Here is an 18899-nt window from a genome sequence, read left to right as displayed (position 1 = left end):
CCTCCCCAACTCTATCTTTGTCCCTTCCTCACCCACTCTATTTATCTCTCTGGCTCTGTGAATCCCTCTCGTCTCTGGAGTTCTCTCTCTCCCTCTTTCCCCCGCTGGCTCTGGAATACTCTGTGCATCTCTGTCCGGTGATTGGGAGGGTCTCTCCAAACGTTGGCCCGGTCAGGTCTCCTCCTGTCTCTCCCCTCCGTCGCCCCACCTGAGTCTCTGCCTCTCTCTGGTCCCTCCCCCAGCTCCCGAGCGCTTCCTAGTCCCGGCTCTACAGGTAGACCCCCGCTGTTGCCAAGGACAACCACGGCCCGCCCGGGGCTGCGGGGTGCAATGTATTCTGGGACTTGTAGTCTGGGCCTGCCGTTCAGCTGTTCTCGCAGCGCGACCGAGAACTTTCTCTCCCGGCATGCCCCGCGAAGCGGGATGGTCCGCTGAGGCGGAGCCTGGGGACTCGGGCCGGCCGCTACATCCTGTGACTTTTGGGGGCCGGGGTCCAGCTTCTGGAAGCCGAAGGGGAGATAAGAGAATCCGAGTACGCTCCTAAACCCCAAAACATGGGGTCCACTGGCTTTCCAGCCACCTCCAGGCGTCCGCCGTACCCCAGGAGAGAGAATAGGGGGCGGGGGTGGCCCCGAAAACTGACCTAGGAATCCCACGGCGCTCTAGTCTAGTTCTGCTTGGGTTCTTTACCACATCACCAACATATCACCCCAAGGTTCTACAGCTGTTCTGCCTGGTGCCTTCTAGAAGGGGTTTAAGCGTGGGAAGCGGGAGGGGTGGGGGTGCGAGACGGTCTTCGACAAGGTAGGGATTGGTGTAGGTCAGAATTCTGGGATGGACACTGCAGACACCGAAAGGAGGATTTTCCTCACTAAAAAGACGTGCGCCTGCTCCAGTTAGCCTTTCCCCCTCTTCCAGCGGGACCCTTGCCATATATCTTGCCAACTGCTCTTGCGGGTGTAGACGCGGAAGGTGGGTTGCATGATCCTTGATTTTTCCCAGTCAGGTGTCTGTGTAGTTGTGATTGTCTCGGAGAAACCGATAAGGTGACCTTCTGTGGGACAGAGATTCATGGCAGGAGTAATTCATGTGATCTTCTTCGAAGTGTTTTATTGACCACGTGTGGCAGAGAACTTAGAACTAAGGGTAAAATGGAGCTGAGAGTGGGGATATAGGCAGCGTCAGATCCCAGAGGCCTTGACTGAGGGCCTTTGGTATTACCTATAGGCAATGTGGAGTGGGATACGGAAGGATTTGAGCAGAGGGGGACAGGATCAGATCTGAATGTCGGAAAAGGAAAGCACCCCTCTGGGGCCAGGGTGGGCTGGAGGTAGGATGCTCCAAGGAGGAGGCTGGGACAGTAGCTCAGGTGAAAGGAAAGGAACCTGGAGGAGGGGAGAGATATAAATAGGATTTAGGAGGAAGTATACAGTGTTTGATGACTGAGAGGGCAGATGGTAGGAAGGGGTTCTCGCCGTGAGAAATGGGAACCTGAAAGCATTGATTTTGGAGGCAAGATGCTGCACTCAGAATGGGACACGGTATTTCTGAGGTGCTCGTGGGACTCCAAGGAGGGAGAAGTCTTGTTCATTTCTATCCTAACTAGCTCTCCTCATTTGAGAGAGAGTAATGTGTAAGATCCAGACTCAGTTTTTTTCTGATGGGGCCAAAGCTGTCTTGACCCCAGCCCCGTTCTCCTACCAGACCCAGCAACCTCGGCCTTGCCCTCTCTCTTGGAGCCCTCCCCATGAATAAAGCAAGCACAAGTCATTCTTTTATCTTTATATTGGGGTTTTAAAAAAAAGAATATAATGGATGTGGGAGAAGGGACAAGGCTTCTCTCTATGACTGACAGCAGGGGCTGATGGGAACCAGAAGCTCCAGGGAATTTAAAAAAAATAAAATATATATTTATACATTTATATAGATCATGTTACGCATGTGAGTCCCAGAGCAGCAGGAAGCAGCAGCAGAAAGCAACTAGCACGCACAAACACACGTGTGTGTACACCACACACTCAAGCAATGCACTTCCTTTGACTATGGCACAGTAGCAATTCCCACCCCGCCAAAATTGTTTTCAAAAGAAACTTCCTTTTTAAGAAAAGGGCCACCCAGTGATTGTTGCTCTCGTGACCAGAAAAAAAAAAAAACAGGCTAACATCACCTTTAAGGCTGGCAGTGGCCATTTTCTTCTCCTCCCTGCAAAGGCAGGAGATGCAGTTTTTGACACTGAGGCTGCAGGGCCACATCACTGGCCCTTACAAATGCTTCAGACAGTTGTCTTCAAGACAATGCAGTTTTTTTGCCAGTGTTTTGATACCCCAGGGAGTAGTTGGGATGGAAGTCATACACCCCTTGCTTCCTTTAAGATGGCCTCTAGGCAGTGGGTTTTTAGTAAGCCTGGCAAAAATTCTGGAGCCGATCTCAGGCGAGGCTGAGCACCAGGCGGGATCTAGGGACCGAGGGTCTATGTTTTAAGCCTCCCGCCCACTAGAAATTATTGACCTCCAGAGTTTTTTTCTTTCTTTTAACTTAAAGGGGAGGTACACTGTACACCCCGCCTCCACTGGGAGAAAGGGGGCCCGATCCCTAGCTACCCACCCCCACCCCCCAGACACACACACATACACACCAACTAAGGCACAGCCAGGGTGGGCAGGCATGCTTTGGCAATGAGGCCCCTCTGGAGGCCCAGGGTATGAACAGCTGCAAAAGGGGTGTGTGATGTGGGGCTCAGCACCTTTGGAGGTGGCAGTGGGCTGTGGGGCAGAGAAGGACGAAGTCTCAGGGCTCTTGATCGATCAGAAGGAAAGTGGGAAGAGCTGGTCAGACAACAGGCAGTTGAGAAAACAAACAGGATGACCAGAAAAAAGCCCCAAAGCAGAACGTGTAGAAAAGAAGAGAGCAGAAAGAGAAGGAAGCCAAACAGGATGTGGTAACCAAACAGAACAGAAGGGAGACAGAGCAGAAGGAGTGAAAGAAACAGAAAAGAGAGGAGGGTGAGCTGGGAAGGGTATGAGAAACGCAGGAGAGAGGGGAGCCGGGAAGAGGACCTCAGAGGGCCTCAGAACTTGGTAAAGAACCTCCACTGAGAAGAGGGAATCGGTAGCCCCTCCAGGGCAGAGCCTCAGACCCTGACAAAAACCAGGCGGGCCGAGTACACCAGGTCGGCCACGTAAGCCAGCAGGTTGATGGCTGTCAAGATGGCCACAGCCAGTCGGCGGTCCCAGGAGCACACGTAGTAGGCGTGCCTGTTGCTGCAGCTCACATCCATGGACCGCCAGGGCTGGCCGTGGTACTTCTCGTTGAACTGGTAGAGCGGCCAGATGATCAGAGCCGTGGCATAGAAGAGGACGGAGAGCAGGGCCAGCCCGGACAGGAAACTGGGGAAGGGGATGGGCAGCATGTTGGTGCAGTCGCCCAGGTTCAGCAGGATGGCCACGGCCGCCAGGATGAAGCAGATGGAGTACACGGCCACGCACCACTCTAGGGCCGGCTGGTGCTGGTACAGGTAGGGGTTGCTGATGAAGGCGAAGATGACGCAGGCCACGAAGGTCTCCAGCACCTTGAGCAGGCCTGGCACGGTGGCCATGTAGCCAGTGATCTCGCCGGGCCGTGCCCGGGTCCAGGCCACTTCGGTGGCATAAGCCACGCAAGCGATGCAGGAGAAGGTGGTGGCGGCAATGGCGTGGTCCCGGGAGCGGCCGTGAGACAAAAACTGGACGTATGTGGTAGGGTAGATGATGGAGGCCGAGAGGCAGAAGAGGGCGGCGTAGCAAGCGTAGGTGATGGGAAAGTTGCGCCAGGACAGGGGGAAGCGGGCCTGGAGCCCGCCTAACTCAACGATGAGGATGATCAGGGTCACGGCGAAGCAGAAGCACCAGGTAAACATGGACCAGTTACCCATGGCGCCCGTCCAAGCGCCCACACTGGCCACCAGCGAGAAGGCCACGCAGGTGGAGATCAGCTGCAGCAGGCGGAGGAGGCCCAGGGGCTGGGTCAGTGCCCGAGGGGACCCCACGGTGGTCGGGAAGCCCGGGCCCGAGGACGACGTGGTCGTGATGGTGGTGCGGGTCACCGTCACCGGCATGGCTGGGTGGAGGGGAAAGAAGGTGTCCTAAGAAGGTTCCAAACTGGAGGATCCAGGCCCCCAGCACTTGCCTCCCTGGAGTGAGGGGGCGTGTGGACAACGTAATCTCGACTCTAGCTGAGGCGTACCCACGATGTGAGTTTTCATACTGGGCCAGTCCCAGCCCTCCAGGGACGAGGTGGTCGCCCGGTGCTAGCCTCCTCCTCCCTCCAGCCTCATGTCAGAGCTGAGGAGTGTAGTCCCCTATCTCTTTTCTTCCCAGGACCCTCCTTTCCTCTCCCCAAAAGCCAACTCCTGTGAAACCACGTATCTTTCTTCCCACTCCAAACACACAAAGCTGCCCTCCATCCCTCAGGGACTCAGCAACCCAACCACTCAAGATTCTGCTCTAGGGACTTCCCTGGCAGTCCAGTGGTTAAGACTCAGAGCTCCCAATGCAGGGGGCCCAGGTTTGATCCCTGGTCAGGGAACTAGAGCCCGCGTGACGCAACTAAAAGATCCCGCGTGCCGCAACTAAAACCCAGCGCAGCCAAATAAATAAATAAATATTAAAAAAAAAACAAAACAGCAGCAGCAGCAGAAGAGGCCCTGTCTTCTGTGACCTCTCAGAAACTCCATCTCTGCACTTCCTCCCTTTGGGTACCCAGGACGCTGCAGCCCAGCCTCTCTTTCACCTAAGGGTCCTAAACATTGCCAGCCTCCAGACATTCAGGAGTCCAGCCTCTACATGGAAACCTTCTCAGGGACCCACATCTGATCAGAGCTTCCGTCCTTCCAGCCTGTCTCCTCTCACTAAGCAGGAGGCTGGCCCCAGCTCCTGGAAGACAAGAGCCCTCTCTCCCTTCTGGAACTGGGTCTTACCAATCTCGGCAGCACCCCTGCCATGGCCAAATGGATTTCGGTCTGGAGTACTTCAACCCAAAGGGAGCCTCTCCCCCTTCCCCAACATGAGGTCCAGCCCCCTAGTTCCCCAACTTCTGGGAAACTCAGCTCCCCAGATTCTCTCAGCTGGCCCAGTGCCACTGAAATCTCTCGTTCTCCCTCATTCAGAAATACAGCTTCAGACCCCAGGGCTCTGGGCCCTCAGCCGTGAGCACACCAGACTCAGGGAAATCAACTTCTTTCTTCTATCCCTTTAGAACCTTTGACTTTGATGTCCTTGTCCTAAACACCCTCAGGAATGAAGGCCTGGCCTCAATTCCTGACCAGGTGACCAGGTCCTCCCTCAGGCCCTAAAATAGCTAATCTCTTGGTTGCCACCTCTAAAAATCTCAGGAGGCCTCTCTCAGCCCCGAGACAATGCAACACCCTCCTTCCAGTGTCAGGAGGGCAGTGTCACAGCCTTTAGCCCAGCTGTCCCTGTACAATAGCTTCCTGGGGACACAGGAGGCCACAGCTGCTGAACATACTTCTTCCTCATATCCACAGGTGTCTGGGCCCCTCCCTTTGGAACGCAAGGTCCCAGGTCTCAGGATCCAGGAGTCCAAGTTCCCAGCCCCTCCTCCTTAAGACCCAGGAGCACTGCACTCCCCAACTCTTATCTCAGAACCCAATGTTCAGGGCCCTCAGCCCGCTCCTTCCTCTGACAGAGCAGCTCAGGCCTCAGGTCCCTCTCCCTCAGACCCAGGAGTCCAAACATCAGAACCTCTCCCTCCTCAGACCCAAGAGTCAGAGCCCCCAGCCCACTCACCAGCGGTCTTTGCTGAGGACCCCACCAGAGAAAGATCCGGCTCTGGAGGCGGATTAAGTCAGACACCTGGAAAAGGCTAGTCAGAGGACAGGAGGGAGAAACAACGTCAGCGTCCGCTCAGACCCGGCTCCACCCTCCCGGGACCCAGGCGACCAGCCGGCCTACTGCCCGGGGCTCGCCCAGAACGCGCGGTGAGGCTCCGCAGACCCTGGGCGCGCCTCCCAGCCAGGGCGGGGATTTGGCCCGGAGCGCCTAAGAGGTCGGGGATGGTGACCTCGGGGAAGCCCCGCCCCGCCCCTTCTTTCCTCCTCTTTCCGCAAACTGCGAGGACGGGAGTGGAGGGAACCTAGCCAAAGTGCACTCCCCGCGGGCCGGCGTGGGCGTGTATGATCGTAACCCTGCCCCCGCCAGGAAAGCCGCGGGGCTGGCGGCCGGAGGGCCCTGGGCGGTGGCTGAGGGGGCGGGCGGCCCGGGCGGCGCCGCGTCTCCGTCCTTATAAGGGATTCAAGTCAGCCCAGCCATTTGGAATGTGGCGGGGGCCGGGAGGCGGTGCTGGGACCCCCGCCCTGCTCGCGGATTCCGGCGGGGGAAGGGGGGCAGAGCCCGGGCGCCGGGTCGCAGGAGGAGAAGCCTGCACGTTCGAATTTCTGGGTCCTTCAAAATGTGAGTTCTGGGTCCCCATAAAGTGGGCCGGGAGCCTGGACCCCCCCCCCCACAAGAGCGTCTCTAAGAGAGGAGTGGCTGTGTACCCGGACCCCTGGGTTCGCCTTGCGGACGCCTCCCGCCCCGCGGCGGGAAACTGTGCACAGTATTGGAATCCAGTCCAGAGAGAGTGGCCACACCTCCCAGCACCTCCCGTAAGGCTGGTCTCCCAGGTACAGCTGGACCTCCCGGGCCACCTCCCGCTTCCCCCGACCCGTTAGGAGGAAGTTGGGACAGGCCCAGGAGGCAGAGGGCGGGCCACAGTCAGTTAAGTCTCCCCTGGAAGGTAAGTTAGCGCACGGACCACCCGGAGAGGAGGAGTCCGTCTCCACTCTCAGAGCCCCCAGCCGTCGCCTGAGGTCAGAGCTCAGGAAAGAACTGCCAGAGACCCGAGGAGGGAGAGGAAAACACCCTTTGGCTTCGTGGAGAAGCTGAGGATTTCGCTGCCACGCCCAGTCCTCTCCCCACCTCCACGCCAGACACCACACCCCATCACTCCGCAAACTCAGAAGCGCGCCCTGTGCTGTCAGCACCAAGGGGCCCAGCTCCATCTTCACTTTGGGACCACGGGTGCTGAAGCTCCATCTCTGGCCTTTTGAGTCTAAAGTTCGGATTCTGCCCCCTGGATGGGGAGGAGGTCAGTAATTCTGAACCCCAGCCACTCCCTTTCTCAAACCCAGGACTCCCAGTTCCAAGCTTCTCCAGGCCCCCGGCCCCTCCTCCCTCAGACCCAGGGGTCCAGGTCCCCAGCCCCCTCCTCCATCAGACCCAGGGATCCAGGCCCCCGGCCCCTCCTCCCTCAGACCCAAGGGTCCAGGTCCCCAGCCCCTCCTCCCTCAGACCCAGGATCCAGACCCCCGGCCCCTCCCCCCTCAGACCAAGGAGTCCAGACCCCCGGCCCCTCCTCCCTCAGACCCAGGGGTCCAGGCCCCAACCCCCCTCCTTTTTCAGATGTATGACCCGTATGAGTTCATGTCCTCAGCCCTCTCCTCTCCAGAACCCGAGTCCTGACCCAGCCCATCTTTCTAGGGACTGAAGACATTTGGAATCCCTCTGCACCCAAGAATCCTGGACGCTGCTCCCACTCTAGGGGGGTCCTGCAGCCTCACCTTACGGGCCTGTGGCGGCTGCGGCTGGTGCAAAAGCGACAGCTGCAGACTAGGAAGGTCTGCGGTCTGGGTGCGGTTGGAGGGCCGGGGAGTGAGCGCGGGCAGGGCTGGGGGCGGGGCCGGAGCTCTGGGCTGGAGCCGAGTAAGGGACACCCCCTGCCAGGGCTATCCCAGTCCCGCCCCGAGGGCGGGGCCAAGATAAGACCACATCCCCAGAGATAAATACACAGCAGCTCTCCCGCCCCGCCAGCGGTAGGGGTGGAGGGCTGAGGTCACCGTTTCCGTGGTAACAAAACAGGAAGACACAACAGCTGGCGGAGTGGATGCTCCCGGGGGTGCCCTCCTCGACACAGCACTGGAGGTCTCCAGAGCAGTCCCGGGGAAGGCCGTTGCCATGGCAACCCGTCTATTTAGACTTTGTTTAGGACAGAGCCCCCCAGCTCAGGTCCCCACCCCAGTCTCACCTCAATCCGTTCTCCCTCTCCCTTCCTGGCCCTGCTCTTCCAGGATGGACGAAATTTTGGACTTCTAGGTCGCGGTGGGTTGGGGGACTGGGCCTCTCAATTTAATGGGGTCTGTTTGCTAGGGTCTGTGTCTCCTGGGTCCCTGAAATAGGAAAGAGTTGAGGGTGTGCCGATCCCTAGGCTTTAGGGGGTTTCTGGGCTGAGGTCCCCGACTCCTGGGTCCCCAAAAGAACAGTGGTTCGATTCCTGTAAGTAAGGAATTTGAGGGAAGAGCAGAATGGGTCTCCTAATGCCCATTTACACTGGGATTCGCGGTGTAAGGGACTGATGGGCCAGACCCCTAGGTCCCATATGTCCCTGTCGATGGGGGCAGGGGAGGGGGGTTGTTGGTAGCAGGACTTCTGAGATCGAGGCCATAGGAGTTGAGGGCATGGACTCCGAGGCCGCGGGCCCAGAATCTTGGCTCAAAAGAGCAATTGCGGCTCAGGCTCCTGGGTTTTCGGAGCAGATGTGGTTGCTAGCCAGGCCTCTTGGGTCTGTAAGGGAGAGATATTTTTGGCTTGCAATCCTGGCTCCTGAAAAGAGGGAGGGGCTCAGAAGCTTAATGAGGACGAGACTGGGGGCTGGGGGTGCCAGATTCCTGGTTCCTGCAAGAGGGGAGGGCCCAAGGGGCTGGTCTGCCCGGGCCCCAGAGCACGGGGGTCCTTTTTTAGGGGCGGCTCTGGGGCCCTGAGACGGATTGACGAGCCAAGAAGCAAGCGGCAGCTGAAGGTGGGGAGGCACTGCCCGGGGCTGGGGTGGGGCGGGGACCGGGACGCCTGGGTCCCTCCCTGCTGGCCGGGCTTACTCACCGCGCTCTGCAGTCGTCCCCGGCGCGGCCTTGCTCTAGGCTGCCGTTGGGCGGGGCCTCGTGGCGGCCGCGGAGGCTCGGCGACCGTTAACTGCCCGCGTTGCTACTGCTGGGTGTCTTCCAGGCCGACTACTGAGGCGGCTTTGAGGCCGAGTCCCAGGGTGGAAGACTCTCGCGTCGCGAAGGGAGGGGTCCGAAGGGATGCGGGAGCTCTGTGTCCCCGGCTGCGTGCCCTACGGAGGTGGGAGGGGCTGGGGGGGGCACCTGGACGCTGTGTGCTCTGCAGAAGTTGGGGGGGGTATGGTTGGGGGGGGAGGGGTGTGGAGCCTGTATGCCCACTTTTGTGCCCTGCAAAGGCGGTAGACACAGACCCTCTCTGTCATTATGTGCCCTGCTTAGGGGAGGGGGGTCTCTATGAGCCCCGCATCAGGATGTGGAAGGAGTCAGGACATGGTATTCGTTGGAGGTTCTCCAAGGACGACCCCAGGTTCTATTCACACACCTCCTTGACGCCCCCGGGGGGTCAGGCCCCCCTTCTTGCCCAAATCAATCACTCTCTTTGCTTGACCCTGAAGTGGCACTCCTGAGATACCCCAAATAGTCAAGGGGCTATCACCACTCACAGTTTACTGTAGTTGTGCTCTCCGGTAGAAGTGTTCCCCCTTTAAGGCATTCAAACTTCAAAACAGCAGAGTTCAGGGTAGCGGGAACAGGAAGCAAACATTTAAAGAGTGAGTCATCAGTTGTGACCCCGTAGGGTTCCCAGGTCTTGTGTAATCTGGCCTCGTGTATGTGCCACTGGTTCAGAGTGCTTACCCGTCCTGCAGGAGAGCAACCCAACACCAAAGATGCTGTCTCCAACCTGGCACTGAAACCCAGTCTCAAACAGGACGTGCCTCTGTTCTCTGAGAGTAGCTGCTTTCGGGCGATCAATACACGGCCCCGCCCCCTAACTTCCTAATAAACTGGGTTCCTTGATCAGAAGCAATATTGTGTGTGTTAACATGACGGTGAATAGGATCATTGAACGTGTACACAGATGCTGCCATTGGCAGGAGCGAGGAAGGCAAGGACAGCACATACAGCCCAGAGTTAATTACAACCCAGGCAGGAAAAAGTCATTGTCCGATCCATGATGGAAAGGGTCCAATGTGCTCCTCGGGCGACCAGGTATTTGGCTGGTCTCCCTAGGAAACCGCACCACGCTGGGGGCCCAGCACTGCTTGCAGCAAGGTGGGCCGACATCAGTGACAAAGTTCCATAGCTTTGATGAAGCAAATCCATACATAGCCCACCATGGCTGCTTTGTTCAAAAGCCCATTAAGCAGGTACTGGGGAGATTGGGGAAGCTGACGGAGAGCCACAGAAGTCATCTGATCTACTTAAGTCTTAATAGCTCTCTCTGTAATGGAGGGTCTTGAGGGAAGAGTTTACCTGGGTACAGATTATGAACTGGTTTTTGCTCCCAACATTTCTGACATCAAATGTGTGTGTGTGTTGGGTTTTTTGTTTTGTTTTTGTTTTCACATCAACCACCAATTCTCTAACTCTGGACACGAAATGAGTGTCCAATGATTCAAGTCTTTTTTTTTTTTAATAAATTTATTTATTTATTTTTGGCTGCGTTGGGTGTTCGTTGCTGAGCGGGGGGACTACTCATTGCGGTGGCTTCTCATTGCGGAGCACAGGCTCTAGGCGCGTGCGCTGGGTAGTTGTGGCACACGGGCTTAGTTGCTCTGCGGCATGTGGGATCTTCCCAGACCAGGGCTCGAACCCGTGTCCCCTGCATTGGCAGGCGGATTCTTAACCACTGTGCCACCAGGGAAGTCCTCAGTTCAATTCTGAATCTGGGTATACTAACCACTTGGAGTTATCATCAGACCCCACAGGTTAAGGGCTCAGTCCCACAAGGCCACCCCCACTTCAAACTCCAGCCACAAGTCCCAGGCCTCCCATACTTCTGAGGACAGTGGGAATATCCCCTCCAAATAAGGGAGTTATTACATGTTGAACCCTTTGCCACTACCAAATGAGATAAAATCTCCATTACAGCAGATATTCCTTAGCCTGTTTTGTTCTCACATAGGAGACATTCATAAATATATTTGTTGATAAATGAATGAAATTTTCATTTTCAACTGGCTAGAAAACGGGGGTTCCCAGGACTCCCTCCCTGGGTTCCATAATTTGCTAGAATGGCTCGCAGAACTCAAGAAGGCCCTTTATTTAGTACTACTGACTTGTTATAAAGGATGCAACTTGGGAACAGCCAAACAGAAGAGAGACACAGAGCAAGGTATGGGGGAGGGATGCAAAGCTCCCATGCCCTCTCCGGGCTCACCGCCTCCCAGCACCGCGATGCAGTTACCAAGCTGGAAGCCCTCTGAATCCCGTTGTTCAGGCTGTTTACGGAATTTCCATTATGGAAGCGTGGTTGATTAAATCACTGGCCATCAGTGCACAAGCTCAATCTCCCTAACCTCTCTGCAGGTCAGGGAGTGGGGCTGAAAGTTCCAATCCTCTAATCACATGATTGGTTCTTCGTGCATCCAACCCCCATCCAGAGCTAACTAGGGGCCTATCAAGAGTCATCTCATTAGTATAAACTCAGGTAGGGTTGAAGGGGGCTTATTATGAATAACAAAAGACAACCCTCCCACCCTTATCGCTCAGGAAATTACAAGCGTTTTAGGAACTTGGTCAAAAAACCAAGGACAAAAACCAAATATACAGATTTTTTTTTTTAATTTATTTATTTTATTTATTTATTTTTGGCTGCATTGGGTCTTCATTGCTGCGCACAGGCTTTCTCTAGTTGCGGCGAGCGGGGGCTACTCTTCATTGCAGTGCGTGGGCTTCTCATTGCTGTGGCTTCTCTTGTTGTGGAGCACAGGCTCTAGGTGCGCAGGCTTCAGTAGTTGTGGCACATGGGCTCAGTAGTTGTGGCTCACAGGCTCTAGAGCGCAGGCTCAATAGTTGTGGCACAGGGGCTTAGCTGCTCCGCAGCATGTGGGATCTTCCCAGACCTGGGCTTGAACCCGTGTCCCCTGCATTGGCAGGCAGATTCTTAACCACTGCGCCACCAGGGAAGCCCCAATGTACAGATCTTATGTCATTGTAACACACAGATCTTTCCTTACTCTGGGTCCAGTGGAAAATTTCATGCATTTATCAACAAATATATTTATGAGTGTCTCCTATGTGAGAACAAAACAGGCTAAGGAATATCTGCTGTAATGGAGATTTTATCTCATTTGGTAGTGGTAAAGGGTTCAACATGTAATAACTCCTTTATTTGGAGGGGATATTCCCACTGTCCTCAGACTATTGGATTCTCAGGAATGTCCCTGAGTGATAGGCTTCCCAATTTTTATGGTGTTTATCTTCCATGCTCTGGCATGTGTGTGTGTGTGTTTTATTAATACATACAGTGTATCTATCTGCTCTTTCCTGCTTTCAAGGTCTTATCAGTATGATGTTATCCGTGCAATTCACCAGAACGGAATCTATGGGGTACTGAAAGCACAAGTTGCTTTTATAGGAGAATTTGGTGATTCTGGAACCGTATCATACAGCATATTTCTAGCTTGGGAAAAGATCAAAATTCAAAACTTGAAGTACAGTTCCTACTGTACGCAAATCGTTTTTGCACCATTGTAAGATCAAACAATTGTACGTCAAACCGTCATAAGCGGGGGACTGTCTGTATTATTTCTTTCCTTGCCTGTATTGAAGTGGATGTCTCCCCCTAATCCGTTCTCTGGCCATAACACCTTTTTGTTATCTATGGACCTCCTGGTCACTTGCCCTCATTTTCCACATGGTTTCCTGAAATTCTATAGAGAGCATCCCACCAGATATGCCATGAACAGGTCATATTGTTTTCCCCCAGCCCTCCGAGTGGCCTGGTTGCCTCTGGCTGTTGCCAGACTCATCTGTTCATCTCCATGAGCTACAAAAAATATTATCATGTTTTTGTTTGCCCCACGATGTGAAAATGCTGGGAAGCACTGACTTAGAAGGCCTGCCACGTGAACATTACCCTCCACACCATAGCAGTCACCTATCCACTCAGTTCTGCACGCCTCTCAGACATCAAGCATTTCTCCTTCCATTTACTTTCTCAGCAATGGCCACTTACGACCTTTTCTTAACTTGATAGGTACCCCCAGTCCATCAGCCCTCTCTTTTCTTTGCTTTCCTCTTTCTTCAGATATGATTCCACGGTCCATCATTTCAGTGACCCTCTTTTCATGTTAGGATATCTAACGCTCCTCTGCCCTTCTGTCTTTGTATCACCCCAGTCTTTGAAAAGAAAAAGCCCATCTATAGATGATCTAAATAGACATTTCTCCAAAGAAGACATACAGATGGCCAAAAAGCATGTGAAAAGTTGCTCAACATCGCTAATTATTAGAGAAATACAAATCAAAAGTAAGATGAGGTATCACCTCACACAGGTCAGAATGGCCGTCATAAAAAAGTCTACAAACAATAAATGCTGGAGCGGGTGTGGAGAGAAGGGAACCTTCCTACACTGTTGTTTGGAATGTAAATTTGTACACCCACTATGGAGAACAGTGTGGAGGTTCCTTAAAAAACTAAATAGAACTACCACATGATGCAGCAATCCCACTCCTGTGCATTCATCCGGAGAAAACCATAATTTGAAAAGATACATGCATTGGAATGTTCATTGCAGCATTATTCACAATAGCCAAGAAGTGGAAACAACCTAAATGTCCAATCGACAGATGAATGGGTAAAGAAGATGTGGCACATATATACAATGGACTGTTAGCCACGAAAAAGAATGAAATAATGCCATTTACAGCAACATGGATGGACCTAGAGATGATCATACTAATGAAGTAAGGCAGACAGATAAAGACAAATATCACATGATATCACTTATATGTGGAGTCTAAAAATGGTAACAAATTAACTTATTTACAAAACAGAAACAGACTGACAGACTTCAAAAACAAACGTATGGTTACCATATGGGAAAGGGGGTAGGGATAAATTAGGAGTTTGGGATTGACATATACACACTACTATATATAAAATAGATCATCAACAAGGACCTACTGTACAGCACAGGGAACTCTACTCAATATTCTGTAATAACCTATATGGGGAAAGAATCTGAAAAAAGAATAGATATATGTATATGTAAAACTAAATCACTTTGCTGTACACCCGAAACTAACACAACATTGTAAATCAACTATACTCCAATATAAAATAAAAAGTTTAAAAAAAGAAAAAATTCGGGCTTCCCTGGTGGCGCAGTGGTTGAGAGTGCACCTGCCGATGCGGGGAACACGGGTTCGTGCCCCGGTCCGGGAAGATCCCACATGCCGCGGAGCGGCTGGGCCCGTGAGCCATGGCCGCTGAGCCTGCGCATCCGGAGCCTGAGCTCCGCAATGGGAGAGGCCACGGCAGTGAGAGGCCCGCATACCGCCAAAAATAAATAAATAAATAAATAAAAATAAATTTAAAAAGAAAAAATTTAAAAAAGAAAAAGCACATCTATCAGCGTTTTTTGTTTTGTTTTGTTTTGGTTTGGTTTTCCTCCTGTGCTTGCCCTTAAGCGATTAAGCATTACTGGAGAAAGTCATATTACAAGGCATAGAGACAGGGTGCCCAAACTCAAATGTGTCCTCAGTACTGCCCACAATCTCACTGCAATCATCTGGTAAACTCATTCTCATTCCCATAGTGACAAGCACACTATTTTTATGCTCTTCGACCTCTGCCCTCAGCCCCCATTCTCAGCCTATGACCTACTTCTTTATTTAGAGAGGTAACAGAAGCTGTTCACTGGTAAGCCCCTCAACTTCCTTATACTGAAGCCCAAATGTGACTATATTTCCAGGGCTGTTCTTGAACAATAGCGACGTTTTTATGCTAATCCTTCTTCTTGTCTTTATTTTTTTGCATTTTTTTCCTTTTTTGAAATTGTAGTATAGTTGATGTACAATATTATATAAGTTACAGGTGTACAATATGGTGATTCATAATTTTTAAAGGTTATACTCCGTTTATAGTTATTATAGAATATTGGCTATATTCCCTGTGCTGTGCAATATATTCTTGTAGCTTATTTTATACATAACAGCTTGTACCTCTTAATCTCCTACCCCTATACTGCCCCCACACACACACTCCCCACTGGTAACCACTAGTTTGTTCTCTATATCTGTGAGTCTGTTTCTTTTTTGTTGTTGTTGCTATATTAACTAGTTTGTTGTATTTTTTACATTCCGCATATAAGTGATATCATACAGTATTTGTCTTTCTCTGTCTGACCTATTTCACTTAGGATAATGCCCTCCAAGTCCATCCATGTTTTTGCAAATGGCAAAATTTCCTTCTATTTTATGGCTGAGTAGTATTCCATTGTGTGTGTGTGTGTGTGTGTGTGTGTGTGTATACCTTATATATATAAAATAGATATATTGGAAGGAAGGTTCTTAACCACTGGACCACCAGGGAAGTCCCTATTTTTTAGTTCTTAACCTTTTGACCTTGCAAGTAACTGATGCTGTTAGTCCCTCCTTCTAACTTGAAACTGTCCTCTAGGATTGTATGGCATGTCATCCTCCTGGCTTTCCTTTTGCTTCTTTGGGCTTCCTTTACAAGCCCATGTTCCTTTTTTTTTTTTTCTCTCGGTACGCGGGCCTCTCACTGTTGTGGCCTTTCCCGCCGCGGAGCACAGGCTCCGGACGCGCAGGCTCAGCGGCCATGGCTCACGCGCAGGCTCAGCGGCCGTGGCTCACCGGCCCAGCCGCTCCGCGGATGTGGGATCTTCCCGGACCGGGGCGCGAACCCGTGTCCCCTGCATCGGTAGGCGGACTCCCAACCACTGCATCACCAGGGCAGCCCCCAAGCTCATGTTCCTTTAAATACTAGAGCTCCTCAAGGCTCTTTCCCGGACTTCTATACTTCTCACGACATACTCTCGCTAGGGGATTCCATACACCCTTGGCTTCAGGGAGCCCTGATGAGTAAATGACCCATGTACTAGAGAAGATGCTCATTCAGCTGCTATAACAAAGGCAAAATATCACCGGCCTAAACCAGCGCTGACCAATAGAAAAATAATGTGAACCACATGAGCAATTTAAAATTTTCTAGTAGCCACATTAAAAAGAAGTAAAACAAGTGAGCTAGTTTTAACAACGTACCTTATTTTAATCCAATATATCAAAATATTATCATTTCAGTGTGTGATACCAGCTGCATTTCAAATGCTCAATGGCCACACATGGCTCATGGCTACCATATTGGACAATGCAGGTCTGGAAAAGGTAATGGTATATTTTTCTTTCTTGTAGCAATCCAAGAGTTGGCAATCCAAGGTTGATATGATACCTCCACGGTCTCAAGGAGTCATTCTCCGTTGTTGTGTTGTCACCTTTGACAAGGGCTTGCATTTGGGCTCTAGCATATGACCCAGATCAAACCACTATATTGTCGTTGCAGCCACAGGAAGAGGACAGGGGAAGGGGTTGGCACACTTCTTCCCTTTTAAGTGTGTGATCCTGCAGCTACACATATTCCTTGTGTATCTTACTGTTCAGAACTTAGTTGCATGGCCACACAGAGCTGTAAGGGAGACCGGGAAATACAGTCTTTTTTTTTTTTTAAACACTGCTATATTTAAAATGAATAACCAACAAGGACCTACTGTATAGCACAGGGAACTTTGCTAAATATTCTGTAACAACCTAAATGGGAAAGGATTTGAAAAAGAATAGATACATGTATATGTATAACTGAATCACTCTGTTGTACACCTGAAACTAACACAACATTGTTAATCAACTATACTCTAATATAAAATAAAAAATTTTTTTAAAAAAGGAAATACAAAAAAAAAAAAACACACACACAAAAAAAAAAAAAAAAAAGGAAATACAGTCTTCAGTTCGGGAAACAGATATCCAGAAAAATCTTCTATTACAGAGGGAAGAAACTGGGGGAAACTCCTGGTAACCTCTGAAACCTCTGCTATGAGTCACAGGCATATACAGCAACTCAGATTACTCCTCTGAGCTCCAGACATGCATATCCCGGTGCTTACTGAGTCTCCACTTGGATGTCACAAAGGTCCAAACTCCATACATCCAAAATTAACAGGGGATCTTTCCTCCAGTGCACTGTATCACCAGTAAATGTCACTACCTGCCATCCTGTTGCATAAGCCACAATTCTAAGACTTGTCATCGATACTGTCATTTCTCATACCCTCCCACATCCAGTCTATCACCAAGTCCCATCACCTCCTATATTCTTTCTCTCTTTTTTTTTTTTTGGCCATGCTACGTGGCATGCGGGATCTTAGTTCCCCAACCAGGGATCCAACCCCTGCCCCCTGCATTGCAAGCACAGAGTCTTAACCACTGGACCACCGGGGAAGTCCCCTATATTTTCTTTCAAATTCATCAACTTCTATACATCTCTTTTTAGTCACATGTTGCTGGGTAATACATTTCCCCAAAGGAATGAAATTCCGATACATGCTGCAGCATGGACGAACCTTGAAAACATTATGCTTAGTAAAATCAGCCAGACGCATAAGGATAAATATGGTAGGATGCCACTTACATGAGCTACCTAGAGTAGTCAAATTCATAGAGACAGAAAGTAGAATAGTATTTACACAGGGCTGGGGGCAGGGGGAATGGGAGTTAGTATTTAAGAGATCCAGAGTTTTAGTCTGTGATGATGAAAAAGTTCTGGACGTGTATAGTGGGGATGGTTGCACCACCGTGCGAAGGTACTTAATGCCACTGAATTGTATGCTCAAAAATGGTTAAAATGGTAAATTTTATGTTATGTGTTTTTTAACGCAAAAGTTAAAAGAAAGAGGAACCTGGCCAATCTCGAAGTAGAATAAGGAAGGTGAAAGACTTAGGCTATTTGGTTTCAAGACTTACTCATGGGGACTTCCCTGGTGGCGCAGTGGTTAAGAATTTGTCTGCCATGCAGGGGACATGGATTCGAGCCCTGGTCTGGGAAGATCCCACACACCGCAGAGCAACTAAACCCCTGCGCCACAACTACTGAGCCGCGCTCTAGAGCCCGCAAGTCACAACTACTGAGCCCCCATGCCACAACTACTGAAGCCCCCGTACCTAGAGCCCATGCTCCGCAGCAAGAGAAGCCACTGCAATAAGCCCGCACACCACAAGGAAGAGTAGGCCCCGCTTGCTGCAACTAGAGAAAGCCTGCGAGCAGCAACGAAGACCCAATGCAGCCAAAAAACAAAAAAAAAAGACTTATTTATGAAGCCAAGTAATTGAATGACTTGGTACTGGCACAACGCTAGACAGATAGAGCCTTGGAACAGACTGGAAAGATTAGAATGGAAAGGGAGAGGAAAACAGAAGATTGTTAATACCCTGAACCTCTTTTTAAATTTTTTTTTAGAATGTTTGAGACTGGTTAATGGAATTATCCAAATATCACTGGGATGGACTTTTGCCAGGTCCACGCTTGCTGGACTGAACAAAAGGAATCCTCAGAGTGATTCAGTTCCTTATGTTCTCTGTGCCTCAAAAAACCCATCCTCAGAAGCACATCTCTAGAATCTTCCGTATCTAAGCAACCCTCTTCCTCTGATTGGGCGTCTCTGGTTCTTAGACCACCAAGCACCAAAAGGATGAATGGATTTCTGTGCCCCTTAGGGCAGCGCTGTCCACATCTCTAGTAGCCACATTTAAAAATATAAAGAGACAGGCGAAGCAAACTTTAATCACATATTATATTTAACCCAAATTATTGATATGTGTTACATGATTTTTTTGGAAAAAATTTCTCGATGAGACCTACTTGTTGGCCATGATGATGGTGGTGGCCTGTACTCTCTTTAAAATTCAGTGGGTATTTTGTGCCTTTTTTTTTTTTTTTTTTTTTGGCCACGCCGAGCAGCATGTGGGATCTTAGTTTCCTGTGACCCCTGCAGTGGAAGCTCGGAATC

At 51.1% G+C, this 18899-nt stretch overlaps 1 protein-coding gene and 1 long non-coding RNA gene across 2 annotated transcripts; one reads left to right on the top strand and one right to left on the bottom strand.

Moving 5' to 3' along the window:
* Positions 1 to 1767: 1767 nt before the first annotated feature.
* Positions 1768 to 9188, bottom strand: MYADM (myeloid associated differentiation marker). Its single transcript, XM_012539036.3, has 3 exons — positions 8910 to 9188; positions 5784 to 5859; positions 1768 to 4095 (listed from the first exon to the last, which is right to left on the bottom strand). The coding sequence occupies exon 3, from the start codon at positions 4091 to 4093 to the stop codon at positions 3131 to 3133; it is 963 nt and encodes a 320-aa protein (XP_012394490.1). The 5' UTR covers positions 4094 to 4095; positions 5784 to 5859; positions 8910 to 9188; the 3' UTR covers positions 1768 to 3130.
* On the top strand, positions 6226 to 16700 carry LOC117198724 (uncharacterized). Its single transcript, XR_004479943.2, has 3 exons — positions 6226 to 7122; positions 7515 to 8829; positions 16141 to 16700. It is a non-coding gene; the product is annotated as an uncharacterized LOC117198724 (long non-coding RNA).
* The last annotated feature ends 2199 nt before the right edge of the window (positions 16701 to 18899 follow it).

Source organism: Orcinus orca, chromosome 20, assembly GCF_937001465.1.
Source record: "Orcinus orca chromosome 20, mOrcOrc1.1, whole genome shotgun sequence".
In the NCBI taxonomy this organism is placed as follows: Eukaryota; Metazoa; Chordata; class Mammalia; order Artiodactyla; family Delphinidae; genus Orcinus; species Orcinus orca.
The sequence above is the reverse complement of the archived record's forward strand: the minus strand, read 5'-3'. Positions and strand labels throughout refer to the sequence as shown.

Coding starts and splice junctions, on each gene's coding strand:
- MYADM (XM_012539036.3), bottom strand. CDS start 4,093: ATGCCGGTGACGGTGACCCGCACCACCATCACGACCACGTCGTCCTCG.